Below are 25,639 nucleotides of genomic sequence, written 5' to 3'. Positions count from 1 at the left end.
AAATTGCGTATGTAGTCAAGAGTGGAAATTTATATATTTTTAACATTTAAATAACAGACGATTATTAAAAACGAATGCTATTTCAGATAAGTACCATAACAGGAAGGGATCGAGGGTTTATTTCACAAAATTGATAAACACAAATAAAATCACTGAACGGCTTGTCTAGATTTGAACGAGAGATCTAGAGATCTTATGCTAAGATCCACGTTGAATTATCAGGGCGTTTAAATTTCTTATAAGTGTTCCGCGAATATATATATTGTTTTTAAATATACATACATATGTATGGAACCCATGATTAGTTAAAGTAAAAATAACTTTAATGTTACACGTGTTTCGATTTAAATAACTATTTCGCTTTTTTTTCTCTTTTTAATTACATATCACAATTCCAAATTATACCTATGTATTAGAATTGTCGTAACCATGTATTGGTTCAGGTCCATTGAAACAAGACTCAAGTATTAAAAAAAAATATTATAAAAAAATATGTATTACATATCATAACATATTAAAATAAGCCTAAATATAAATATAATTATTGTTAATATATTCATCATATATTATATTTAATTTGTTAAAAAGTTTTTACTGTTACACAATTCGAGTGGAAATAATAACAATTCGTACGAACATTCTTTAATGGCTTCATATCGAATTGCCTTTTGCATAATAATATAATCTGTACATATATACCATTGTAAAAGTTAATTAAAAGGCCTGATGCATTATTATATTTCAATTTCCTATGAAACGGCTTATAAGTTTCCAATATAATTTTGTAGTACGATTTTATATTATATTATTATAATCCGCGGCTCATGATCGCCGGTGTTCGCAGCTTAGAATAGGAGCAGTGAGTTATCGTTTGCTCAATTTGTATTTGTAATTAATTTCGTGTTACACGAGAGGTAAGATCGAGAGGCAACCTGCCTGTCAGTTGAATCTCACATACTGAATTCGCCAATCCGCTCTAATGGAATAAAATCTAAAGTGTCTTATTAAGAAAAGATAACGTTATTCGCGCAGTGGATATGTATGGTTATCTACCGTTTGTTACTTTCAACACACAAAGCTAAATCTATGTATTCAGTCTCGTGAACAAGTCATTCGTAGATAATGTCGAAATATCGAGCTCCAACAAATAAAAATAAAAAACATGGTAAATATCCCGTTTTAAATACTGTTAGTAATAAAAATAACCATGTTAATTTAAAATCTTATATAAATCTATATATGTTTTAATTTTTGTTTTAATTAGGCTTCGTGACTGAATCTTTTTCCGAAGCCTAATATTATGAACATTTTATTATTTCCGAAACAATATACGGCGATCCTTATTGTTAGAAATAACCTACTCTTATTACAATTTGAGTACTAACAATGAATTATTACAATGTGATTCAATTAGCCGATATCGATGAACATAATCAATAGAGCATATAATAACGCAGCTACTACAATTTGGTACATAGGTCTGCGCTTGGAACAAGATCACTGTGGGTTTCGGTGTTCGGAACAACTGTTGAACGCATCTGCGCCTAACGCACCCTGCATTCTGTATAATAAGAGTGTGGGCAGTACGCGGCCCATTCCTGTCTCAGGCTCCGAGCGCATCGTACGCTCGCCACTCGCAACTAGTCTCCCGAGACCCGCGCACGAGTTACGCTCGCTACATCGCGAACATGAAGTGCATTATATTTTGTGCCCTTTTATTTTGTTTATGGACTGTGAATGCCCGCGAAATAGACTTTAAGCAAGAACTGCAGGCGCTGGGTGAGCAGATCGAGTTGCTTAAAACTCTTCATCTGACCGACGTATCCCGCCTGAAGAAGGAAATCGACGAGCTCAAGTAAGTTTAAAAATTTAAGGAATAATTTTTAAAGTGGTTAATTTTATTGTAAGTTTTATTAATGTCTACTTTACTTTGTCTTTTATGATACTGGAACTTTATTGTATACACAAAAACAACTGTTAATAATTTGCTCACTATAAATAACTTACCCATAACTAAAACTGTTGAAATGGCGAATGTTTTAAAAGGCTTATGCGAATTATTTGCACAGCAACTTTGAAGATCGATTAAGTTTTTATGGAACATACTTTGAAGGATCCGCAATCGAGAAGAAACGGCTCTTTTTAATCAACACTGTTGAATGTTTTGTTTAAAAGTATAGTTATATTATTTTTAATTAGTTGAAGTTCATGGCGAAACATTATTATCAAACTGTGTATAGTTTTCAAACGTAGTATTTGTTTTGCGGACGTCAATGTGTGCTGTCGTAATTCAATAAGTAATAAATGTTACCCAAAAGCTTTGCGATAGTAATCTCTAATCAGCTAGAAAACTATTTTCATACTAAATGTTTTGTGAAGACAGGGGACGGAGGGGAAGGGACGTTCTAAACTTATAAAAAAATATTAACATATTGTGAAATATTCACAAACCACTAAATATATTATTTACTTCGAAATTTATTTGTCAAAAGAGTAAATTCGTTTTGAATGTCTTTGAAAGTATTCCTTTTGTCCTTTCGGAACAATAAAATTACGAAAAAAAAAATCAAACATTAATAAATATAAATTTTAAGTATAAAGAATTTGAAGTATATTCTTTATAAAGTTAGACTAGCCACGAACTTCTAAAATCATTAAGGGTATATTATCGTGTAATAACCAATTTTTACTAAAATTTTATCCTGGTTTCAAACGACATAAAAAGGTTCGTTACTTACGCCCGTGGAATCGCGCAAACGTGTCATAATATAAAAGTTGAGAATACAAGTGGTGTTTGAAGACAACGGAGTGTCTCTTACCGAGAACCAGGTCATCTGTTCGACATAATCTGTACACGAGAGCCATATCTTTATATTGAACATATTGCGTAAAAATGTTTACGATCACCCTTAGCAAATATACCAAGCTAATAGTATCATATTTAAACTTCTTCATCTACTTCATTAGTCACGTAAAAAGGATAATAGCGTTATTTGATTTTCGGCTTTCCTTGCTTGTTTCTCGGTCGTACCTAAATCCCAGTTATCTGTGTTTATAATAATAATGTATATTGTTATTGTATTTTTAGGATTATGCTTCAGAATTTTGTAATAAATACTTCCTTATAAACAGTGCCTTCCTTAAATAGTTTTTATTATTGCTCTTGATCAAAACAAATACAATCAAAACATACTTGGAATATGACTGAACAAGACTTTCGTATCGACGTTTTGTAGGATCAGTTCCAGTTCAGGATATAAATTGTAATGAGAATGAACGGATATTTGATATGATATAAATTGCATAAGGATTAGGTAAGATTTCGGTATTAATACTTTTGCCGTCTTATAATATTCAAAGATACAAGATGCGGCGATGGACTGCCATAGCTTGGATTTAACAAAATATCTTCCAAAAACATCAGTTGTGCGGTGGCAGGCGATAACAAGTCTTCAATTGAAACACCGAGAATAACATTTCGTTACCTTGATTTTGGCGAAAGCAGCAGGTTTTTCAGTAAAATAACTAATTTTTTACTTAAAAAAAATTACGTACAGTAGGAGAAAAAGCCTATGGTTGTCCAACAGCTGGACAAAGGCCTTGTCTCTTGAGGCCTGTAGCTTATTTCAACACGTTGCTCGAATGCGTGTCGGTGGATACATATGCGATTGAATTTTCATCAGTTTTTTCCCGATATTTGCTTTCATCGCTGACGAAGAGATTAACTATAAACGTAAATTCACTCGTATGAAAATTCAATGACGCTTGTCCTGATTTGAACCCGTTCGGTTCTGATTCCGATCGGAAATCTTCACTTAAGAAAGATCTCTTCTGCCAATCTTAACAGAAGGGTCACTGGCTCACTGACCACTGCCCCATCGGCTCTTACGTACTTTACTTAATAAAAAATATATTCATATATAATCACGCCAGATATTTTATTGTATAAGCATGGTATGGTACCAAGAATCAAGATAGATATAATAAAATACGACACATTCATTTCCCTCATATCAAGCACCTTGAACGCAAACTTTGATTATTCATAAAGATTTACTTTTTGTAGAAGATTCAAGATACATTAGCAGATAGAATGATAACTACATGATTTTTTTAAATTATTTTATTTGATATTTCTGAATTACAAAAACTATGCGAATTTATTTAAGTTTCGTAATAAAACTTACCGTATATCATTTTACAAAATATCGATTTAATTCCGAGTATATAAATATATATAAATGTTGTGTATATGTAATAAACTTTGATCAGATTTTAAGGTTTTCTCTAACTGTAATTTCATATTATACATTTATTAGTCTTATATTTGGCCTTTGATGTTTTTAAAGCGCGTATATACTGAAAGACTTCTCCCGTAAACGTTATAAAATAAAAATATGGTTTATATTGACTAAGAGAACATTTCCTCCGTTAACTACTCTGTTTTATTAAATATCTTTAGGCAAGTGCAATCATAAGTTATAAAATATTTTTAAACTTATGAATCTCGAAGGCATAAATTTTAAACTTATACATTACTACTATATATAGTATATATCACTATATATTTAATTAGTTTAAATTAAAAGTAAATTAAAGGATTGTCATTTTAAGCGTCGAATGAATGTGCGATCGAGCTACACCGCACGCTCGAGCGATCGCTGTCTCTTTGGATACCAATGAAAGAGACGCAGGGGTCAACGTGGGGGCGAGCCATTAAAAACGAAAAAAAAAACACAAAAGCGATTATTTTCATTAAAATTCGTATTATTTTGTATTTTATAGCTTATTTTGTGGCATGTTTTTTACGATAAAACATTTTCATTAATAAAAACTAGAATAGATACTTTGGTCAGAGGGAATGTTAGTCAAACGGAAACGGTCACCTGTATTTATATAAGTATTTAAATGATATATAAATTAGGAGTAGGAGCCTCAATCAACCCCACACTGAGGTATCTATCCGCCTAGCTTCACTACTAACTGTAATAGTAATTAATGAGAACGGTGAAAATTGAAAATTCTCAAATTTCCACAGTTTTAAAACTTTTATAAATTAATGGTCTAATACTGAGAAAAGGTAACGTCCAACATATTCCACCATGCTACTTTAGTAAATATTGATACACATTAGACATAATTTTAATATGAAATAAACATAATCAATATGGTTATGTACACATGTAGGCCTGTCATCTCTTCTGTTCAAAGTACATTTGGCTTATACTTTGCACATCCCAAATAATAATTTATGACATTAACAAATAGTTAGCATTGTGTTTAATGAAAATCGATAATCTCTCAGACATTCATACGTCGATTTCAAAATATAAAGTGTCATCGTTCTTGTAAATACTCAAAAGCTAAATCCGAGAGAAATGTCTGTATCATATTTGTATAAAGTTTTAATTGGTCGAAATATGGACCGTAAACCATGTGGAATCAGCACTTTGAGAACACCTGCGCCAGTAGACGCGCAACTTAAGAACTGGCTTTAGCGCACCGCTCAAGTATTAATCGCCGTGCGACCGTGCTCGTATATTAATACTTAACTGAGATATAGAATGCTTGGTGCTTGGCGAAACAAATTTCCCAGTTTTAATCCTCCGCACAGGATCTCGAACGAGACGCTCCGCGGCTGGTTTTACGAGTTTCGCTAAACTGCAAACGTGAACCTCTGACTATACCAACAGAATGGGTTTGCATACTTGGAATGCAATGAAGCCAGCTGTTCGCTCGTGTTTTGTTCATCGATTTTTAACAATTTAATTTTATTAAGAGGCTAAGACCGATCTTATGGACCTTATAGCGTTGGCGCTGTGAATCTAAGATTATTAAGTGTAGTTTTATATTTCTGACGTATCCATATCTGACCACCTGCTAGCATTTATCGACAGCAAGTTCACAAAGTATACTGGTAACATTAGCTGTTTTTTTTTGTAATTTTAATGTAAATGTTAAAAATAATAGATTAAATAACTAAGTATATAAAAAAGTATTGAATTAAAATAAAATCTAATTTGTCATTCGAAATCCTAACATCTTGATTACATAAAAAAATAATAAAAAATCTGATATTATTTTTGATTGCCTTTGAATTATTACTGATGATATACGTCAGCTTCTTCGTTGTAATGATTTCGTAGATACTTTTAATGTACAAGACAGTATAATTAAACATTATTTTAATTATTTTTCAAATCCGCCTTAACAAGAATTTACACCTTACCGTTCATACATTTATCAGTATATATTTTTTTCTATAAAGGTCGTTTTTTAAATATATCGATGGGGGTGAACATCTGGCTATTATGGGTTATTTATATTCCAACCGGAAATAATATGCTGCCAGCCCCCATCCGGAAGCCCACAAATGAGTAGGGCGATAAAATCTATTGCACCGAATATTTTTATATCACATGTATAAATAATTAATATATCAATTATATATAATCAAAAGTTAGTTGTATGAACACATAAAGTCTATCGCAACGTTACGGAATATATTAATATTACATATTAGGAAATATATTAATATCGCTTATGAAACCATCGGTCCCGTATTCCAAATATCTCGAAATCTTTGTAATTATTAATAAGAGAGATTTAAAGCTGTCCTCCGCGTGTTTCTAATTCGTAATCAACTGGCAGGTGCTACTCGTTGATCCAATAGGCTATAGCTATTGGCCTCTCTTTAATTCGTCGTTCTAATACAGGTAAAGCGATAACGTTCACGATAAAACGTTAAAAAGTTATTTAAAATAATGTTTGTTAAATAAATTGTTATCAGTTAAGGTATCATATTTATTTATTGAATATTATCGAACACGAGAAAGGAGAAAAAGAAAAAAAAATAACACGTTACACAAAATAAGTGTTAGCACGAATTGTATTGAGTAAAAAGGTCTATAATTATCGGTGAAATCATTAATTCGCTCAAACATGTGGTTGGAAATGATTTTGCTAATTGTTAGTAATCTGTATTAAAATGACTTATCGATTTTTCACGATTAACGCCACTGCATCATTGGCCAACCTGTTTAATGGAAGTCACTGTAATGAATATAACCATTGCGAGATTTTAAATTTCAATAAGTTTCAATTTTTCGTACAGAAAATCGACAAGAACTTGTTGGTTATATTTAGGTGTTATAAACCATTTTAAGCTTAATTAATAAGTAATTTGATTTTGATAGTTCTAAATAAACACCCAGGGAGATTTAATCTATAAATGTTTAATATATGATCATTTAACTGACCTCTTTTAAGTATATATACAAATAAATTATGAAGTAACTCAAAAGTGTTATAGATAATAACAGATAACCACGGTAAAGAACTTAAAGACGTGCTGTTTAGGCCGTGATTGATAAGTTACTGTACCTTCTTTATGTCATTAGAAATCAGTGTTAACTAAACACTCACTAAATAACGATTATATATACGGAAATTATAAAAAAAACCTATTTTTTTCAAAAAGTTCTTTTTAAAGCACTGTTTGTGACGACATATACCGCGATATGAGTTTCAACATTTGATAAGCAAATAAAGAGAGCAAGCTACAGTGAAATAACTTAGATATCATAAACATCTTAAAGTGGAGGCCACGCAGTTGCCCTTTAGCAAGATGCTTTAACTAATTAAAGTAATAATATATATATTTTTTATATAAACCATTTATTCATATATGGAGAATTATTGTAACCATTATATATATGTGGATATAAGGTATAGAGATATAAGTCTGTCTGCCTGCCTTGATATTTTTATAGTACGTATATAACCTTCCCAAAAATATAGCTCCTGTTAGTTATATCAGTGCTTTAGTTTTGGAAATTGTCGGTAGATTCAAATCTGTTATTGTAATATATTGTATTCAAAGTAATCTTTTTTTTTATATTTAATTTTCCTACATTTAATTCAGAAACAAATTTAAATAATATCTAATTTATGTGCCCTAGATGGTTCATTTGAAAACATCTTATTTAAAAGCACTTCGATGCTACCATTGTGTTCATCAGGGTTGTCTAAATATAATTTTGGCTGATATGATCAATACAAATAAGCATTGAACCTGAATCTATTTATTATTTTTACCTATTTCTATTAAACCGTAGAATACATTACATGTTGAATGATTGAATCAAAGTTTGATTTTATTTTTATTAATACAATAATTGTTATTAATTATAAATGAAAAAAAAAAAATCTGGCATTAGTATTACAGCACACGGTTTATATGAATTGATTTGTAGTATTTATAGTTATACATAACATGTGTTAACCATATTTATTTGCATGTGTGTGTTCGGTCAAATATAACTTTACGTAATAAGTTGCTTGGACACTTATTAAATTTATGTAAGTAGTTCATACGTTGTAGTTTGTAGCCTTTTACGTTGTAAAATTATAATTATGATACACGAAAACTTGGTCTCCTGGTCTCTGGACTTGGTCCGAATATGTTTTTATACTTAATTATAAAACAATTTTTAAACAATATGACGAAGACAGTTGACACTGAGCGTATAAAAGATATACTTATTTTTATTTTTATTATAATTCTTTATTACTTTTTTATTATTATTCGGTATCAATAGTCAGATAAAAGGGCACACGAGGGAGACACGGTTCGCGCGCTCTTGCGAAGCATCGCATCCTGTTTACTCGTACATTTATTTATACATCCACTAATCGGAAACTTTATATTTCACGGTAACGGAAGTAAACTCCAATAGAGGTACATTATTCCGAGCACTATTACTCACTAATTTGCGTAAATATATCTACTGTTTATAAGTAATTATAAGTAATTAAATATGTTAATTTTTTTCTTAGTGAAAGGTAATCTTCTTTTAGGAGTGATTTTATTTATAAGGTATTATTACTGCGTTGTAAAACAATGAAATGCGTTTCTAACTACTTACGGTTTTTTAGGAAAAATCCAGCTTCTGCCTGCACCGACAATCATGAACGCAACGAGCAAGCTACTTTGGAGTGGGCCAAGAGTTCCATGAAGGAACTTCGTACTGAGATGCGTGAGCTTAGTCGCAACGTCAATAGTTCTCTACTCCTTCACCAGCTCCATACCATTCGAAATGAGGTGAGTTTGTATTCAATTCAATTATTAATCATAAATATACTCATCATACACAATAAATGTAATGTTTTATATCAAAACTTATTTTACCATAATAATATGTGCACGGCCATTCAGGTATAGCAATATCTTATAATTTCGTTTGTTTTAGTTGAAACGAGCTTTGTCGGAAGCTACGGACTTGACTCAGCTCGCGCGAACACAAGAGGCAAGAGTTGACAACCTGGATAGAGAAATGGGACGTCTCAAGTTAGAGGGCCAGCAGATGAGAAGTATGACTGCACATCTGCGCACGCATTTCGGAAAACTAACTAAGGAGGTAAGCAGGACATCTAATTGGCATAATTTATGTACAGGGTGCATTTTGGTGTGCATATGTTCCGAATTCAATATTTTGTTTCGTGTTTACAATTTAGACCAATTATTCGGTCGCCTAGAAGTACTAAGTGTTTAAGTTGAGTGTAAATGAAGTTTGTGGAAAAGGGGCGAGCCTTAACCATTATCTTGAAAATTGAGTTTTTTACATGATATGTTTAAGTACGAAATGTTTTTTTTCTTAGCAATTCAAAAATGATATTTTAATTAGTAACTAAATACCATCCGCATCACTTTTCGATAATTCAAGTTCGGGTTATGTTCAAAACCAACCGCGTAGTTATGTGAAATATCATCAAATAGGAAAGGGCGGATATACTTTAAACTGATATATGAAATTAAAATGATATAAATTTAATCTGAAAATTTTCGTAAACTTTTCAAATTAATTATAAAGCTATATACATATACGTACGTACATACGCATTGTACCCGATTAATAGCTCTTCTAGAGAAAGGAAGTGCTGAAAGCCAACCTAACGGTCAACTTCGTAGAGTTCCTTTATTACACTCATACTCACGAACACGTGGAATGCAATATGAAATGTCATTTAAAGGGATATGCTCGGACTCTTAACAAGAGAATTGTTGAGTTCCGAATAGTTTTACGTCTGTGTTGGACATTGTTATTAAATTTTGTAAACGATTTATGAAATGCATTGAAAAAAATATCAAAGGAAAAACTTTTGGTTATATCAGTATTGGATCCGGAGTTGCTTCACTAAAAACCGTGTTCCAATACACAAACGACTTCCGTGCCAAATTTTATTAGAATCCGATCAGTCATTCGAACATGGTTCAGTAACAATACGTTTGTTAAACAAACATTTTAACAATATTAACAAGATAGTACAATTTTATTTTATTCAACCTTTTTTATATATTAAGTATAAAAATACTCATTATTTTCACGGTTAAATTGACTACATTGTTTTAAATATTAAATTTGTTTTAATCACACTATAAAATAAGAACATCTACATAAGAGTTCTCAAATGAAAATAGTGTTGACCCTAAAATGATGTAACTTAACAAAATAATTAGATATTTAATATTACCTATAAACTTGCTATTAAATGTTATAGAAAAAAAGGTTTTCGTTGACTGAATGTGGTAAAGATGAAATGTAACTTCTAATAACAGGTGCTGACCCTCTTCACGCTCGATGAATATAACCGTCGCTAACCGTTGCGCCTGCGACTTTTTACTGGTCGATATGATTGTAAACGGATATGATTTAAATAATTAAATAGAAAATCGCTTCGTCGCTCAACGAAACGTATTGATATTTTACCATAAGTGCCTTATAAAGACAATGTTTTGCACCGGGTCAACGATTTAACTACAAAGGTCCTTGTAGCAATATAATTCTATAGGTATGGCAACCACAGTGCCGCGAAATTTGAATGGCATCCACCTGCGTCAATCGCAATGCAATTTTCATTGATACATTTCACAATGACGCTTTGAGGATAACCTACAAGAGTGATACGCTGTAATTATATACTCCATAGCAATATAATTATGCGGTATCTTATTTGAGATATGTACATAGTTTAGAAAATATATACAACAAACCATTACATCTGTACCGGATATATCTGATGATAGCTTCATACAAACTATATATAGTATAAAACAAAATAACTCTCTGCCCCTGTCTGTTGTTGATGCGGTTTTCAATAATAGAGAGAACGATAAACGACTTCCTATACCCAAAAACTTTTTTATACACTTACATAAAGAAGCATATGTAATTTTTTTTAGGTATATAGATAAAATTTTCCTTTTTACTATATCACCTTTTATTCCAAAACCAAATCAGTATTGGTTGCTAATAGTATTCTTTTATATATAACAACAAACGTAATGGAACTAAACTTACTTTATTCTTACGTTTTTCAATCTGCGTTTCCTGCTCCATGCATTGGACTTCCTCTACTTCAAAAAACGCATTTTCCGAACTCTCTTCCAAACGAGCGGTTTTAACCTCTTTTGAAGCGCCTGAAGCTCGTATTTCTGAGCGCTCAATCCGGGTTTTATCACGTCTAAAGGCAAACGCATAACCTTCACTAGAATGGCTATATCTTCGAAATATATTTTAATTTAAAAAATCATCTTAAGAATAAATTCCTAAATGGTTGAACTTTGAAATTAAACTAGAATAATTCCTAAATACAAAATGGGCCTACACTAAAATACTCAAAAAATAACTCAATATTCTTCATAGAAATCACTAAATACCATGTCCACGCTTTTACGTCTTTAATATAATCTTGTATTGAGTAAATTTCTTTATTGATCAATGTTTTTATTTATTTTTTAATTTTAAGCTTTAAAGTTTTTAATAGACCAAGCTAAAAATAACTTGATCGTGGGATCTTATTATATAAACCGTGCCCCAGGATCGTAACGTTGCGAAGTCGGAAACTAGCTGTTATTAGTTTACCTTTCTTCCTCGTGCCTATAAAATGATTGTCACCATTTCTTTCAAAAAGATCTATATTATTGTAAATATACATAATATTACACTTAATTAAAAACATCCCGAAGGGAGTGAGATAAATTTCGTTTAAAATAATAAGAATGATTGTTTTTATTTCTCTTTTATGAATTATTAAATGAGGTAACTCATTTCTAAATGAAAAGGTAAATCAATAAGCAAAGTAACGTAATAGAAAACTTTGAAGACTTGTATTTTACTTTAATATTAAAGTGACTGTACTTCTAAATTCTGGATTGGTGAAAGAAGCACCGTGAGAAAATATTGCCCCTTGAAGTATTAGCTTGCAATACCCGGTTACTCGTGAAATGCTGTTAAGTCGACCCATTTAATGTTGGCAAAAAGTTTGAAGACCTCACACCACACCGCGCGAAACATTTTATACGAAAGTTGATCCCCGGCAGTAATTAATTAGGCTGACGTGATTAAGTTTTTGTCACACGCTAAAACATGCATTGCTGTGATTTTAATTTTTAAAATACGACAACTTTTTGCGGACATCCAAATAAAAATTTGTTAAGAATTTTACATTTTTTTCATCTGCTTTTTTTGAAACAGAATATGACTAAGTATCTAATGGGCGGCAGAGTTCTGATTTTTTGAGATCTTTAAATAATTTAAAAACCTTTAAATCTGTATGTCGGTGGAAGTTAGCAAAATGCAGTAAAATAATGTACTAACTAAGATATGGACTAAAACTGGTTCGGTTTCCGTGGTCTTATGAAGCATGAATAGAATTGTTGAACGAGAACATTTTTATTTTCAATAAATGATAATAATACAAACGGATACGGCCCCGTCAAAGACTTATGTTTTTTTTTATTATTATTCTAAAGCTTTTGCGGTTAACTCACAGGAGTTTTATATGTTATTAAGAGTATTTTTTAATAATAATTAATTTTGTATCAGTAAATATTACAATATAACTTTAGTGCCATTCCATGAGAAAAATATGCTTCTGGTATTAGTTATATGTATTTGATTTTATAGGAAACATAGATACATATTGTTTTATCTTGATATTTCTAATTAACGGTCTATGAGTCTTTGACTAAATGTATTTTACATTTCCTAATTTCACAGGTAAACTATTTCTATCATGAAAATGTTTAAAAAATGGGCTTCATAGAATATAAATGGATACTGACGTCTACTATAGTTTAGAGCCTTTGAGAATTAAATTAACTATTAATCAAAATTTAAACGACAGTTAGGAGAAATTTAACAATTACACATAGTACGCAAAATAATTTAATACTTTCTATTATGTAATAGAATGGGGCTTCGTTTTGTCAGTTGTCTTCAAGTCTGGGTGTATTATGTTCCAAGTCGATAGTGTAGTTTTTACTTTGACTAATATCTTTGTCTTAGATTACTAAAAATTAGATTTCATAATTTTCAAAATTAAAATAATCGTTATATACTATCTTATTTAATCTTGTTTGGTACTATCAAATTAAGAAATAAACCTACAAATGTATACAATCATGTCACACTGTCAGTTGTCACTGCTTTCAGCAATTTGTATGGACAACAATGTTAACTAAACATATTGTTGTTGTTAATTAATTATTTGTGACTCAATGGCCACTTTGTGGGTACAGTCACAGAGCTCTCTGTATTATTTAACTTCAAAGACGGCATGCATGTGTATTTCAGTTCAGCTAGATATTCAACAGGTATCTTATTACGTCAAAACTAATATCGTTCGTTCAATACGGACAATTGTTTCATTGTAATAATTACAGGTAACAATATTATCTAGAATAGACTAAACTAATTTTAATAAAGGGCTATCATTTATAATAATAATTTGTTCCAGCTCAAAGCAAAACAACTCGAAGAACTTAACATGGACAGTTACAACGACGTTCTAGAGCCACATGAAATCAGGGCGGGAGAATTGAAAGCGGAGCACGGTCATAAGTACCGTCACAACAAAATGGTTCATGCGCAAATTTCTCGCCTGGCTCGCAGCCAAGATCAACTAGATGAGTATCAACAAAATCTACAGGCACAGATGCTTGATATGCAAAAGCGACTTGATCGTGTCGAAGAACCTAACTGGGACCTCGTTTCTGCTAAAGTTGACTTTCTCGAACTTGAAGCCAAATCACTACGAGATGAGCTCAAAAACACTTCTCAGAAAATGTCAGATTTCGACAAAATACATTCTTCAATGTTAGAATTACGCGAAGACGTCGAAAGCATTGAAAACAAGGCAGATAAAACTATACCAGAATTCCGGAAAGAAATATCCAAATTAGACGTCAGTTTCGCACAGGTATATAAAATAAAAATGTTTACTATCCTTTTCGTTCCTTTCTTAAAAATATATGCTTTAATTTTTTTATTTTTTTCGTATAGCTTAATGCACAATCGTCTTATTTAAAAGAAGATCAGGAGAATCTGCGACAATCGGTGAAAGCGATTGCTGTAAGCGTAAGCAATGCTATTGACCGTGCCGAAATAGACCGCCTCGTTATTAAGAATATTAACGATTCAATAGCTGATCTGGAGATTAAGTCTAAGCAGCATTACTATCGCCTTAACGATCATATTCTCAAGGTAAAGATTTTTATTTTATAAACAGCATGAACACAATTTAGTCTTTTTGATAAGTTATTTATTGTTTTTGGTACATTGTTAGTTTTATTTAACAGTGTTTATTTTGATATTTTTTAGTTCTCCAGCGTTTCCAAATAGACGATGTCTATATAAAGTATTAATTTCGTTGTTACAGAGTGAAGCTAACCATTTTGATAAATTATCAAACGGTACAATGGGGCTTTCCTTACCTGATCTTATGGTTGAAGTTAAAGAACTGCAACCTATCGAACGCGAATACGAGGATCTTGTTAGTCAGCTGTCAAAAGACTGTTCTAGCATATCTGGTCCCGCAGAAGCATATCTGATCCACCCCGGCAATTATCCGATTGAGACCTGGTGCGTTAATGGAAGCACTCTACTTCAACGTCGTTACAATGGATCCGTTGACTTCAATCGCAAATTTAACGAGTACGTTCGCGGTTTCGGTGAGCCAGCTTCCGAATACTGGATAGGACTAGAGTCTATGCATCAACTGACTTCTGATAACTGTTCCTCTATGAGGATTGATATGACCGATATCTACGGTAGCTGGTGGTATGCCGAATACGAGTACTTTGTTGTGGGCAGCGCTGACACTGGCTACGTATTGGACATCGGCGGATTCAAAGGAAATGCAAGTGACGCATTTGAATACCAAAACCATATGGAATTTTCGACTATTGATCGCGATCGGGATATCTCGAACACCCATTGTGCTGGAAATTACGAAGGCGGGTGGTGGTTCTCGCACTGCCAGCATGTTAACATTAATGGAAAGTACACCCTCGGACTCACTTGGTTCGACTCTGCTAGGAATGAGTGGATCGCTGTGGCAACCAGCGAGATGCGTATGTACCGCCGGCCTGGTTGTTCTTAAACAGTACGTTGTTTATTACGATACATTAATTAATCAATCATATAGTCGCACACATATGTGCTTAATTATTAAAATTCAAAATAATTATTATATATATTAATCATACCAAAGATAACCTAGTAAAACAATGGTACTTAATATTTAAAGTTTCATGGAACTGAGTAGATTCTTGTAGGATAAATATATAATTTCTAGCTACTTTGTCTGTTTATTTCAAATCAATATCAGAGTCTCGCCTTGTCTATACTTATTTTTCAGAAATTAATATTCTTTTTACATTATTTTAAAATTGCGAAGCGTAACTTATAAATGTACTCTGTAATTATCGAATAAAGCTTTCGTCGCTGAGACACAATATGTAATACCGGCTGGTTTATATCTTTTGTTAAAAAGCGGCAATCGACTCACTTTATTGACGCGGTACATCGCGATTCGGTCAGTGGGACTGTTTTAACAAACAGACTTATTGAGTGAACAAAAAAAATAATATCCCAACAAGGCCCATCTGAAAACGTATACTTGAAAATTACTGTTAACAGTATTGACCTTTATTTATTTGCTTATTCTTAGTATGCTTTTTGAAAGCGAATAATTTGCTTGTAAATATATTACTTTACTCATAGGTTAAATTTAAGTTTTACTTCTATTGTATAAACGTGTTAAGTCTTATTTAAAATGATTTGTCGAATTCAAGCAATGATTATTTTCACTACTCACGATTACTCTAGTTGTAATATTACGAAATTAAGTTGTAGTTTTATGCTTAAAGTGTCATATTAATGTACCCTTTTTCCTAATATTATGTATGTATATAAGATAACATTATTTCGGGGCAAGTGAACGCCGCCTTAGATAGAGGGAAACTGTATTAATTTATTTTATTTTATATCAATCTCCACGATGTTTTTCGGCCCACATACATTAAAAAAATATATCTAAGTATATTGAATTCTACTGAATATTATAGAGATTATGTACCAAGGGATTTAAACCAAATAAAGCATAAAAACTAACATATATCTTTTATTTTACCGAATCAAAAAAATGTCAATTTATATAAAGATAACATTCTCACAACAAACTAGTAAATCAAAATATTTCTTTACTATTGCATCGGAATCTAATTTGTTGCTTATTTATTGTTATTTTCTTTTACAAGTCACTGCACCCCATCTATCAGTTTAAAGGCTGATATAAGTTTAAACCACGTTATAGGTGAAGGTGGTATTGGTTTACTCATCTAGCTGAACTACTGTCTAAATTTCGAATTTTTAATCATCATCAGAATTATTGTAATCGTCATATTTGATATTAATATCTATTAAGGTTTTATTACTTATGAATGGGTAGGTTTTTATTTTCAACTGCTGCATTAGAACAATTTTTTCCATATTTTTCGTTTTATTTTTAATTTGTTCCTCCTTAATAACTCGATACATTAGTTGTTTCTTTGAATGCAGTTCTTCTTTATTAATAAAATCTCTAATATCGTACAGATCACCTTGTATCTTGGAAAGTTCGCGGTCCAGTTCTAACATTTGCAACTCTCTGTAGCTGACACCATGTTGATGATAAGGCGGTTTCGAAACTCTATTCTTTACCAACCATTCCAATATTATGAAGGACTTTGTTGCTTGGAACAGTTGAGAAAAGTTTTGCATGGATAGCTTGCGAAACGATATTATATTCTGTGCTATCCACCTAAAAATAAATAAATAGGTTTCTTAATAAACAAATAAAACAAATAGAGAAAGTACGTGAATAAGAAATTAATTTATATTTATAAAACGTCTCCTAAGCATTATATTCTCGCAAATGTAGTGTCCTAGGTGTGTCGAGTCGAAAACAAACAAAATACATTCGCAAAACCAACTCGTGACCAACCACATCATGACAAATATTTCTATGCGCCATTGTTGATTGATTGTTTCTCGTAATTTAGACCTTTGTGTGTGTTTCCGGACCAATACAACAGCTTCGGACAAACGGCTATACCCGTCGAATATTAGACATTAAAAACATTTTAAGATTGATTTATTAAACGTGATTTTCACCTAAAATTTTTATAAAGTACATATCTCGTTGCTTTCTAGTTATAGGTTAAATGTGACTTGCCTGGATTGGAAAACATAATTTCGGACGGATAAACTAAAATTAAAATGGTAAACAAAAAATTCCCACTGAGCATACATTCTACCTCATTACCATCATTTAATGTGTATCATTCTTATTCCGTACAGATAATTATTAGATAATGTTATACTCTTAATAATTGATTGATAAGTTCGTGTAATAAATTGAATTATTTTAAAATTTGATGAAGGATATCAATAGTCCCTCTAAATACAAGGGAGATAAAATATTATTTAATATTCTTAATATCAAATAAGTGAATACGTTCATAACTGCGATAAAAATTTAATTACATTGTATAATATTGAACACTTGTGTATAGAAGTGGTAGATCGTGAAGGTAGCCGCAACCGAACCCCCAGGACAAAATACCGGCCAATTTGGCTTTCACCACGAGTGGGGCCCCGGGAACAGCTAAACATGCAAAAGACGGTTTCTCTTCTCGAGCCGGACCCAGACATAACATCCCTGGCCGCACTTTCGTATCATGCTGAAGGATAAATTACATAATATTTGTATTAAGCTTCATATGTTTTTATATTATTAGTTGGCGGACGGGTAAATGGTCACCCGATGGTATGTGGCCACCACTACTCATATCTATTTTTGCCGTAAGAAATTTTAACCAGGAATGGTTACATCATCAATGCATCATGCAACCATTACAATGTGTGAAATAAATGTCATGTCCTTTGTTCGTATAGTTACACTGACACGCACCTTACCATCTAATAAAACTGGATGTTACATTTATATACTACGTAATTACTCTTAATATGTGAACTTCCAATAGCATAAACCAATGCAAATAAATACGAGAAGAGATATGAAATTAAATTCCATACAATGTTGTGTTAAAAGTGATATATTTTTTCAGATACAATATTTTTTATACTCTACTTGTTTATATCCATCGCAGTAAAAATTTTCACGATCAATATGAAACGAGACGGTTCTCAGCATTGGATCCATTCTTTCATCAGGGAACCAGTCCGAAGAACGCGGCAGACAGAGTTCTTTGTCCTGTTTTGTGATTGCAAATAATTTAATAAAGTCATTAGAAAAAATAGAAAACAGGAAAAATATGGAGGTGAAATGATGACTTATCATCAAATATGTCTGTATAAATGATGCTGAAATCAGAGACAATTGATATCTGTTACCATGAAAGTGATGTTATATTAACTTCGCACCGTTAAGTCACATCTGCCCCAACCCGTAACAAACGCGTCACTGTCAAAAAATGGCTTGTGAGGCATTATTAACGAAATGCTCTTTATTGACGATCTGAAACATCAACTACTATTAGCTTCACTAATTTAACTTTTTTTATTGTGTTTTATAACTTCATTGAGTCAAGATTTATGAAATTCAATAATTTAAGCATTCGTACACAGCAATATTAAGGTTACGTAATAGAATTAGTCATTGTCGTAGAACAATCACAAATCTGATTTGTTTATCTACTGTAGTGCCTTTGATTTATATGAACGCTGAATAATATAACCGCTTTCATCAAAATCACGATTATTAAATAACTAGCTGCTCCGGGTGGATTTGCTCTTAAGAAGTGGATATACGTCGGCGACCTTGTTAGACAGGGAGTTAATGATATACCTATATGCCCACGCAGATCTAACACGTCTTTGTTTTTTAATATTTCCAATTTTCTAATTCTATTCGTTTCTTTCGATACGAGTTACCGCGTAAAAGAAATTAAATGCAACTCCAATAAGACTTTACTTATAGGTCTTGATTTGATCCGCCCCGCAGCATGATGAATGAATGATGTTCAAGAAATAGATAAATATTATATATAATATAAAGAAAAAATAAATCGAAATGGAAAATTCTAATTAATAAATTCCATTGAAAGTAATAGATAATAAATCTTGATTGGACGTACAATACGTATTTATAGGTGTATTTGTAGGTATTCTATTTGCCAGAAAGATATCTATACCTACAAATGTTTTTCTATGTATTTTGTTATCTAACTGAAAAAATCGGCTATGAAACGTAGCTGCTCGAATTTATCAAAAGTGAAAACAATAAAAATCGTGCATTGGGCATGCTTAATCGATCACAAAACTTTCAGAGAAATAGGATGTCAGTTTTCCATTAATATTGATTTCACTGGAAGTGTGTGATATCCATATTGTGTATATATAATTTATTTCCAAGTATTTATTTGAAAAGTTTTCTGCTAACTAAACTAAACTACGTTCATTTTGTTCCTGTCTCTCTTAATTACTTTCAGGTAAAGCAATAAAATAGTTTCTTAATCTATTTCTTTAAGGATACTAAGATACTTGATTACTAAAATGAGTACTTAAAATATATATTTTCATAGAACCTTGGTTCTTTTATATTATTATCGTTACGGAAGAGAAAAATACAAATAAAATGTCTTATTCATAGATTCACGAAATATTTTTTGATATTTCGAACTTTTAAATACATTAACTTTTGTAAATATTAACTATCTGGGCGTTTGAATCAAAGTTTATGGTTTCCTCGATAAATACGAAAAGAACGACTTCAGAATGACTCACTGCAAGTCAAAACACTATTTTTAATCAAAGGTCCAAGTAAACAAAATCGCGTGCTTATGATGTAGTCACTTTATAATATATTCAATAATGTCAGATGAGCTTTTATACGTTGCAAAATGTCAACCATTTATATTAGTTATGGTATTTGAATGGAGTTAAAAGCAATCAGGGATAGTAGATTATTTGTCAATTGGAAGTAGCGATCGGTAGTCAAAACATTTGCTTTTCATTGCGCTTCCATTTCACGAGTTAACATTTTGTTTATTCATTTGGCGTATGTCGCTTGAACTTCTATATTAAGCCAGTTAAAGATATATCTACAACATTATTCTAAATATTTGGTGCAAAATACTCTATACCTTCATATTATATTGTATATATGAGTAAACCATACCATTACATACAATCAATTGCTTAATAAAAATAACTTACTTGAATATAACATCTTCGTAAAACCTGAGCATGGCCAAATCCGCGTTGAGCGTAAATGGATCAAAGTTTTGATGAACTACGACCAGTATTACTGTCAATAGTGATGTTCCTCTGTCTGAATAGTTTTCTCCTGCAACTATCTTTAGATGTTGTATTGGGACACTAAAATATTAATATTCAATCAAAGTATCGACATATTTTCATTATATTTATTATTATGTATAAACCATACAAAATATAATTTATAACTCAAAATATACAAGGAATAACTTATGTCGTACGAGAACTGTTTTCTGTAATCTTTAACAATATGCACAGCAAGAAACATTTCATACTTTAATTTAGTTTAGTAGATGAATTTGAACGTAGTACCGAGTAGTTAATGTTTAGTCTAGTAACTAATTCCAACTAATACCTTCAAAATCGAGGCTCTTGTCATATATTTATAAAAATTGAAATTTATTAATATTACCGGCGCAATATTAACTAATAAAATATATTCGTTATAAGTTAGGATTAAGTCATAAAAAACTAAAAGCTTTTATAAAATACATAAATATGTATAATAATTATCTGTTGCGACTGGATTATTTAATGGAACAAATAACAATGATAAATTAATGTTATTGTTTAGTCAGTATAATATGAAAACCTGAAAAATAAAACGCTATTATATGAATCACGGCGTAGTTTATCAAATAAGAAGTGACTGCTATTTTATTGACAACGGAATTTTTTAATAGAAATATAAAAGCTGATTAAATTAAGTCATTTTATTTATTTTACAATCGTAATATAAAAGGCAGAATGGAATAATTCAAGTGCCTAGATAAAATATAATTTATATTAAAAAATATATACTTTCGCTCTTCTTCGTTTTTAAGGATTTCATCATGAAACCTTACATGAAAATTTCATCGGTCATCGAATGCATTTTTCCGCAAAAAGAGTAATACAGATGGTCTCGAAAAACACGAAAGCATCCATGTTCCGCGCTAATGAAATCGCAGCTACGATTTCCACCACAACATTCATAAATGATATTATGATTACAAAAACAAAACGATTATTACTATTTATCAACAAGACAGATTATTTGCACGGCTTTCAATTTTGGATATTTGGTATCATTATTTTTCTTTTATTTCGAATATCAAGTATTTTATCATACAATATACGTCAATACCCTATTATAGGATGCGCCACTGTTAGAACAAGGTTCTTCGTAATCAAAGTGCCCGTTAAGTAGTGACAGTTGTTTCGACGTATGCTCACAATGTAAGGATGCTCTCTTATATTTACTCGAGATCCTCGGAATATCTACAAAGAATGGTCATATTCATATCATAAGCTTTTTAAATTTATATTCAAAATAAATATAGTCGTTGATTATTTCTGACTAAGCTTTAGCTATTATGCAATATATAATATATTTTTATTTTATTCTAATTAAAGCAAAAATACATGAGATATATACGAATATACTTAATATATATTTATTTAGCTCATCCTTGCTGATTGTACTAGTCGTCTTCGCATTTGGAATCCACTTCCACTTACCATCAGGTACAGTGGAGTTATAGGTCTACCCGGATAATACAAAAAAAAAATCTTAATAAATATAAAGAGCTCAAACACCGAATTACTGAATCAACAGACCAGTAACATAATATACTATAGTCTACAGCTATAGCGGGAACACAGCAGTTTTGCCTGCCGTTTAAAAAGCGTTATAGGTTCGGTAATTTTTTTTATCGTTTATAGATTTCATTGAAGTTGAGTGAAAGTTTAATTAAATTTTTCCACGAAATACGTCACATCCCTAACTGCACTATTAGAACAAAGGCACTCTTTAACATTGTGTACTGTGTCTCAAATTTCAATTTATATGTCCTATTCACTTTGTACGTAATAGGATTACTCTTTTAAAGACACATTTCTATAAAAATCATATTTCGTCCTTGCTATTACGTTTCATTGATTCATATAATAAGTCAAATTTATTTGGGTATAAACGATTTTAAAACAAGTAGGTCTTTAAGCCGGCCTGCACGGGGCGGTAACTCACACTCACCAGTCAATTTATCGCCAATAAGCAATAATTTAGGCTGCCATGTTCCGGTTCGAATGGAGACTGACCTAACTTAATTATAGGTACAGTGGATATAAGATCTTAAGATTCTTGTACTTGGTGGCCCAAAGACAGTTTAAGACGGTTTATATGTCTAACAGTGCCAAAGTTTATGGGCGAAGGAAATCACAATTCTGGTGAATAATTGAATATTAATTATAGTAGGAATACCTAAACTTTGGTACAGATGCAGAAAAGACGTTGAACTTTGTTTTTATGTATATATTTTGCAAAGCTTACGTATATTTTTTTATCTTTGGACTTTGGAAGGTTACCTTTCGATTAAGTAGCGGTATGTCACCCGTCAAGGGATAACCGGTAACTTCAAATAATGTCGCATTCGAATCTTCCTTGGTTCCATTATACCGGTCGCCTTGGCCAAAAGATCCCGCCGGCCAAAATACTGTTTCAATCGATATACAATTTAAATAAATTGGAAAATAAACATTGGTAGGAACAAAAGTTATAAATACTAACGTATAAGATATGCAATAGCTATCATTGTCAACTCACTGAAAAACAGTAAAAATCTAAATGGCTTCGAACAAATTGATTTATAATTCATATTTAAAATAATTCAAAAATAGTTCGTATTGGTGATACAGTGAAATCCCTGAGTGTAGGTACGTTATTTAAAAATATATTTGTAAACAAGTATGATTCCAATATTGAGTATTAATGTCATTTTATATTATTGGTTGAAGGGTGAGAAAGCCAATATGATACATATAAGGGGCTTAATTTCTTTGTTCATTGATGGTCTAAAAAACGGCAAAAATTTACAGTATCACATAATCTTTATCGTTAACATTATGATCAAGAAACTTCAAAGAGTTTACTACAGTGATGTAAAAATATATAATATATGAGATACACGACACAAAATAATAAAATATCCGTGTATACTTTTTTGCTATTACATACTTCACAACGCCCATGGATGATTGACGTTTTCCGGCTTGATACCTACCATAGGTCAGTTGCTACTACCGAAATTTTATAAAATCGATCAATTGTAAATTAGTTAACATGCACTTTTATAACACTTATTTTTTATATTAATAAGTAAAAATCACACCTACAGAGCCACAGAGAATTAAGATGCTCGTGACAATGTACGGTATGTTGTCTGTTAGAATGAACTAAGCAAATATTACGTCAAAGATATCATGTTTGTTTTCTCTGAATATCGCAAATTTTTTTATTTATCATTTTGATAACTAACAGAAAATTAACAACAAAGCTGGCGTTTTTTTTCATTTTAAAGCGAATGTAAATGGAGCATATATTCAATTGAGTGCGAATCGATTCTGCAGATTATACTTATAGCATCGAGAGATTTATTTCATATTTAAAACATCGTAAGTAAGTAAGTATACCATAAATAATAGAGTGTAGTTTATCACTGCATGTTGCAACTTCGAAACTTATGTTAACATACTACACATGCACATATTAACTCATAATCAGAATATTAAATTAACTCAACAAAGATCATTTTCATCCCAGATAGTTCACTACATGATGACAAGCCCCACTCTATTCCCAAGCGCTACAGTTCAAGTGTCCAATGTACGCTGCTAGAGTGTGATTTCTAGTGCAACGCTCAGTGTCTATGTGGACAGGCGCACACTATCTTAAATGATAGAAGAAATTCATAGTCAACCGGAAATATGCTCTACTTATTCCTAATTTGGTAATTATGTTTTTTATTCAGTGCGCAATGTTCCGTATTATTATTTTCTAATAATATTAATTGTAAAATTAAAACTTTTTTTTACAATTTAATCCTTTCGAGAGTCCTTCATACAATACATTTATGATTAACATACCTATACAATATACATATTCAATAAATTAGAAAGAAAGCAATCACATTTTATCGCAATACATATTTAAATTGCAAATGCATATGTTCAAAATAAATTCAATAAGTTTCAAAAATAAAGAGCTACGAACAACGACACCGATGTCTAAATGGTCTTTGAGTTCAGAAATATTTGATTCAGAACCTGAATCAAATATTCCTATATCCTCATCACAGACATCTACTAAAGTAAATCTCAATCAAAGTATTTCAAACACTCGTTTTCTATTTTTTCAACGTGCCGACTTGTATTGCCCAAACGTCAACGTTTATTTGATCAAAAGCTTTATAAAGGATTTCTATTGGCGTAAAATTTTTCTATTGTCTTCGATAGAATTAAGGTCCGATTGATATGAGGGCAAGCGCAATGCAGTGAAACTATGATCATTTAAGAAGTTTTCGACTTTATTCTTTCTAAAATTATATTTTTAATTGAATCGGATATTTGTTTTTTTGTAAGATATTTTTCCCTGCAGAGTTATGGTACACTGCATTTTGTAAGACTACTGCATCTTTCGGAAGATGAGATTTAAGTCTATCCTTTAACCGCCTAAAGTAATTTAATATACACGGCAATGTAGATTAAACTAGCCAAGTACACCGAGCCGTGTTCGACTCAAGACTAAAGATTAGATTGAGTTTCCCACCCCATGTTTTCCCCATACGGAAAATAGTGGGGCGCGTCTTCGTGGATTCAACAGAAAATATATTCCTCCATCCATTCGTTTCCTTAATATATACGTTTTATTAAATTAAACGTCCTGACTGCTTAAACGGTTAACAATCTGTATATAATGTAATAAGTTAGGTAAAGTGAAATAAATTTTAATATAACATTTAAACATTTTTATACCACTTAAATTATTTATATGCATAGTCTGTTATGAAATATCGCATATTAAATACGGTACTAATCACCTGCATATACTTGTATGTTGAGAAGATGTCTGTCTGAAAAGGATTACAAATTAAGCTGCTTGAGTTTTGTACTAGGAAGGTTTCCTACTACAAAATGAAAATCACTATTAGGTTTATATCAAAGCCAACGAACGGATTAGCTCTGAATTAGTTATGAAA

At 31.4% G+C, this 25,639-nt stretch overlaps 2 protein-coding genes across 2 annotated transcripts; one reads left to right on the top strand and one right to left on the bottom strand.

Moving 5' to 3' along the window:
- Nucleotides 1–1,612: 1,612 nt before the first annotated feature.
- On the top strand, nt 1,613–16,422 carry LOC125075807 (protein scabrous-like). The gene is made up of 6 exons (XM_047687578.1): nt 1,613–1,855; nt 8,938–9,103; nt 9,252–9,419; nt 13,801–14,262; nt 14,346–14,546; nt 14,722–16,422. Exons 1-6 carry the CDS (start codon nt 1,689–1,691, stop codon nt 15,442–15,444), a joined length of 1,887 nt encoding a protein of 628 aa, XP_047543534.1. The 5' UTR covers nt 1,613–1,688; the 3' UTR covers nt 15,445–16,422.
- Nucleotides 16,423–16,601: 179 nt separating this feature from the next.
- Nucleotides 16,602–23,217, bottom strand: LOC125076088 (hypodermin-B-like). The gene is made up of 8 exons (XM_047688039.1): nt 23,173–23,217; nt 22,971–23,098; nt 21,751–21,884; nt 20,565–20,726; nt 18,771–18,864; nt 18,478–18,600; nt 17,871–18,067; nt 16,602–17,145 (listed from the first exon to the last, which is right to left on the bottom strand). Exons 1-8 carry the CDS (start codon nt 23,195–23,197, stop codon nt 16,716–16,718), a joined length of 1,293 nt encoding a protein of 430 aa, XP_047543995.1. The 5' UTR covers nt 23,198–23,217; the 3' UTR covers nt 16,602–16,715.
- Between the last annotated feature and the right edge of the window lie 2,422 nt (nt 23,218–25,639).

Source organism: Vanessa atalanta, chromosome Z (assembly GCF_905147765.1).
Source record: "Vanessa atalanta chromosome Z, ilVanAtal1.2, whole genome shotgun sequence".
NCBI lineage: Eukaryota > Metazoa > Arthropoda > Insecta > Lepidoptera > Nymphalidae > Vanessa > Vanessa atalanta.
This window is presented reverse-complemented; position numbering and strand designations above follow the sequence as displayed.

Coding starts and splice junctions, on each gene's coding strand:
- LOC125075807 (XM_047687578.1), top strand. CDS start 1,689: ATGAAGTGCATTATATTTTGTGCCCTTTTATTTTGTTTATGGACTGTG. Junction 9,420..13,800: donor TCGGAAAACTAACTAAGGAG/GTAAGCAGGACA, acceptor AATTTGTTCCAG/CTCAAAGCAAAACAACTCGA. Junction 14,547..14,721: donor TTAACGATCATATTCTCAAG/GTAAAGATTTTT, acceptor TCGTTGTTACAG/AGTGAAGCTAACCATTTTGA.
- LOC125076088 (XM_047688039.1), bottom strand. CDS start 23,197: ATGATAGCTATTGCATATCTTATAC. Junction 18,601..18,770: donor GGGGCAGATGTGACTTAACG/GTGCGAAGTTAA, acceptor ATCACAAAACAG/GACAAAGAACTCTGTCTGCC. Junction 17,146..17,870: donor AGTGTTCAATATTATACAAT/GTAATTAAATTT, acceptor ATTTATTTTTAG/GTGGATAGCACAGAATATAA.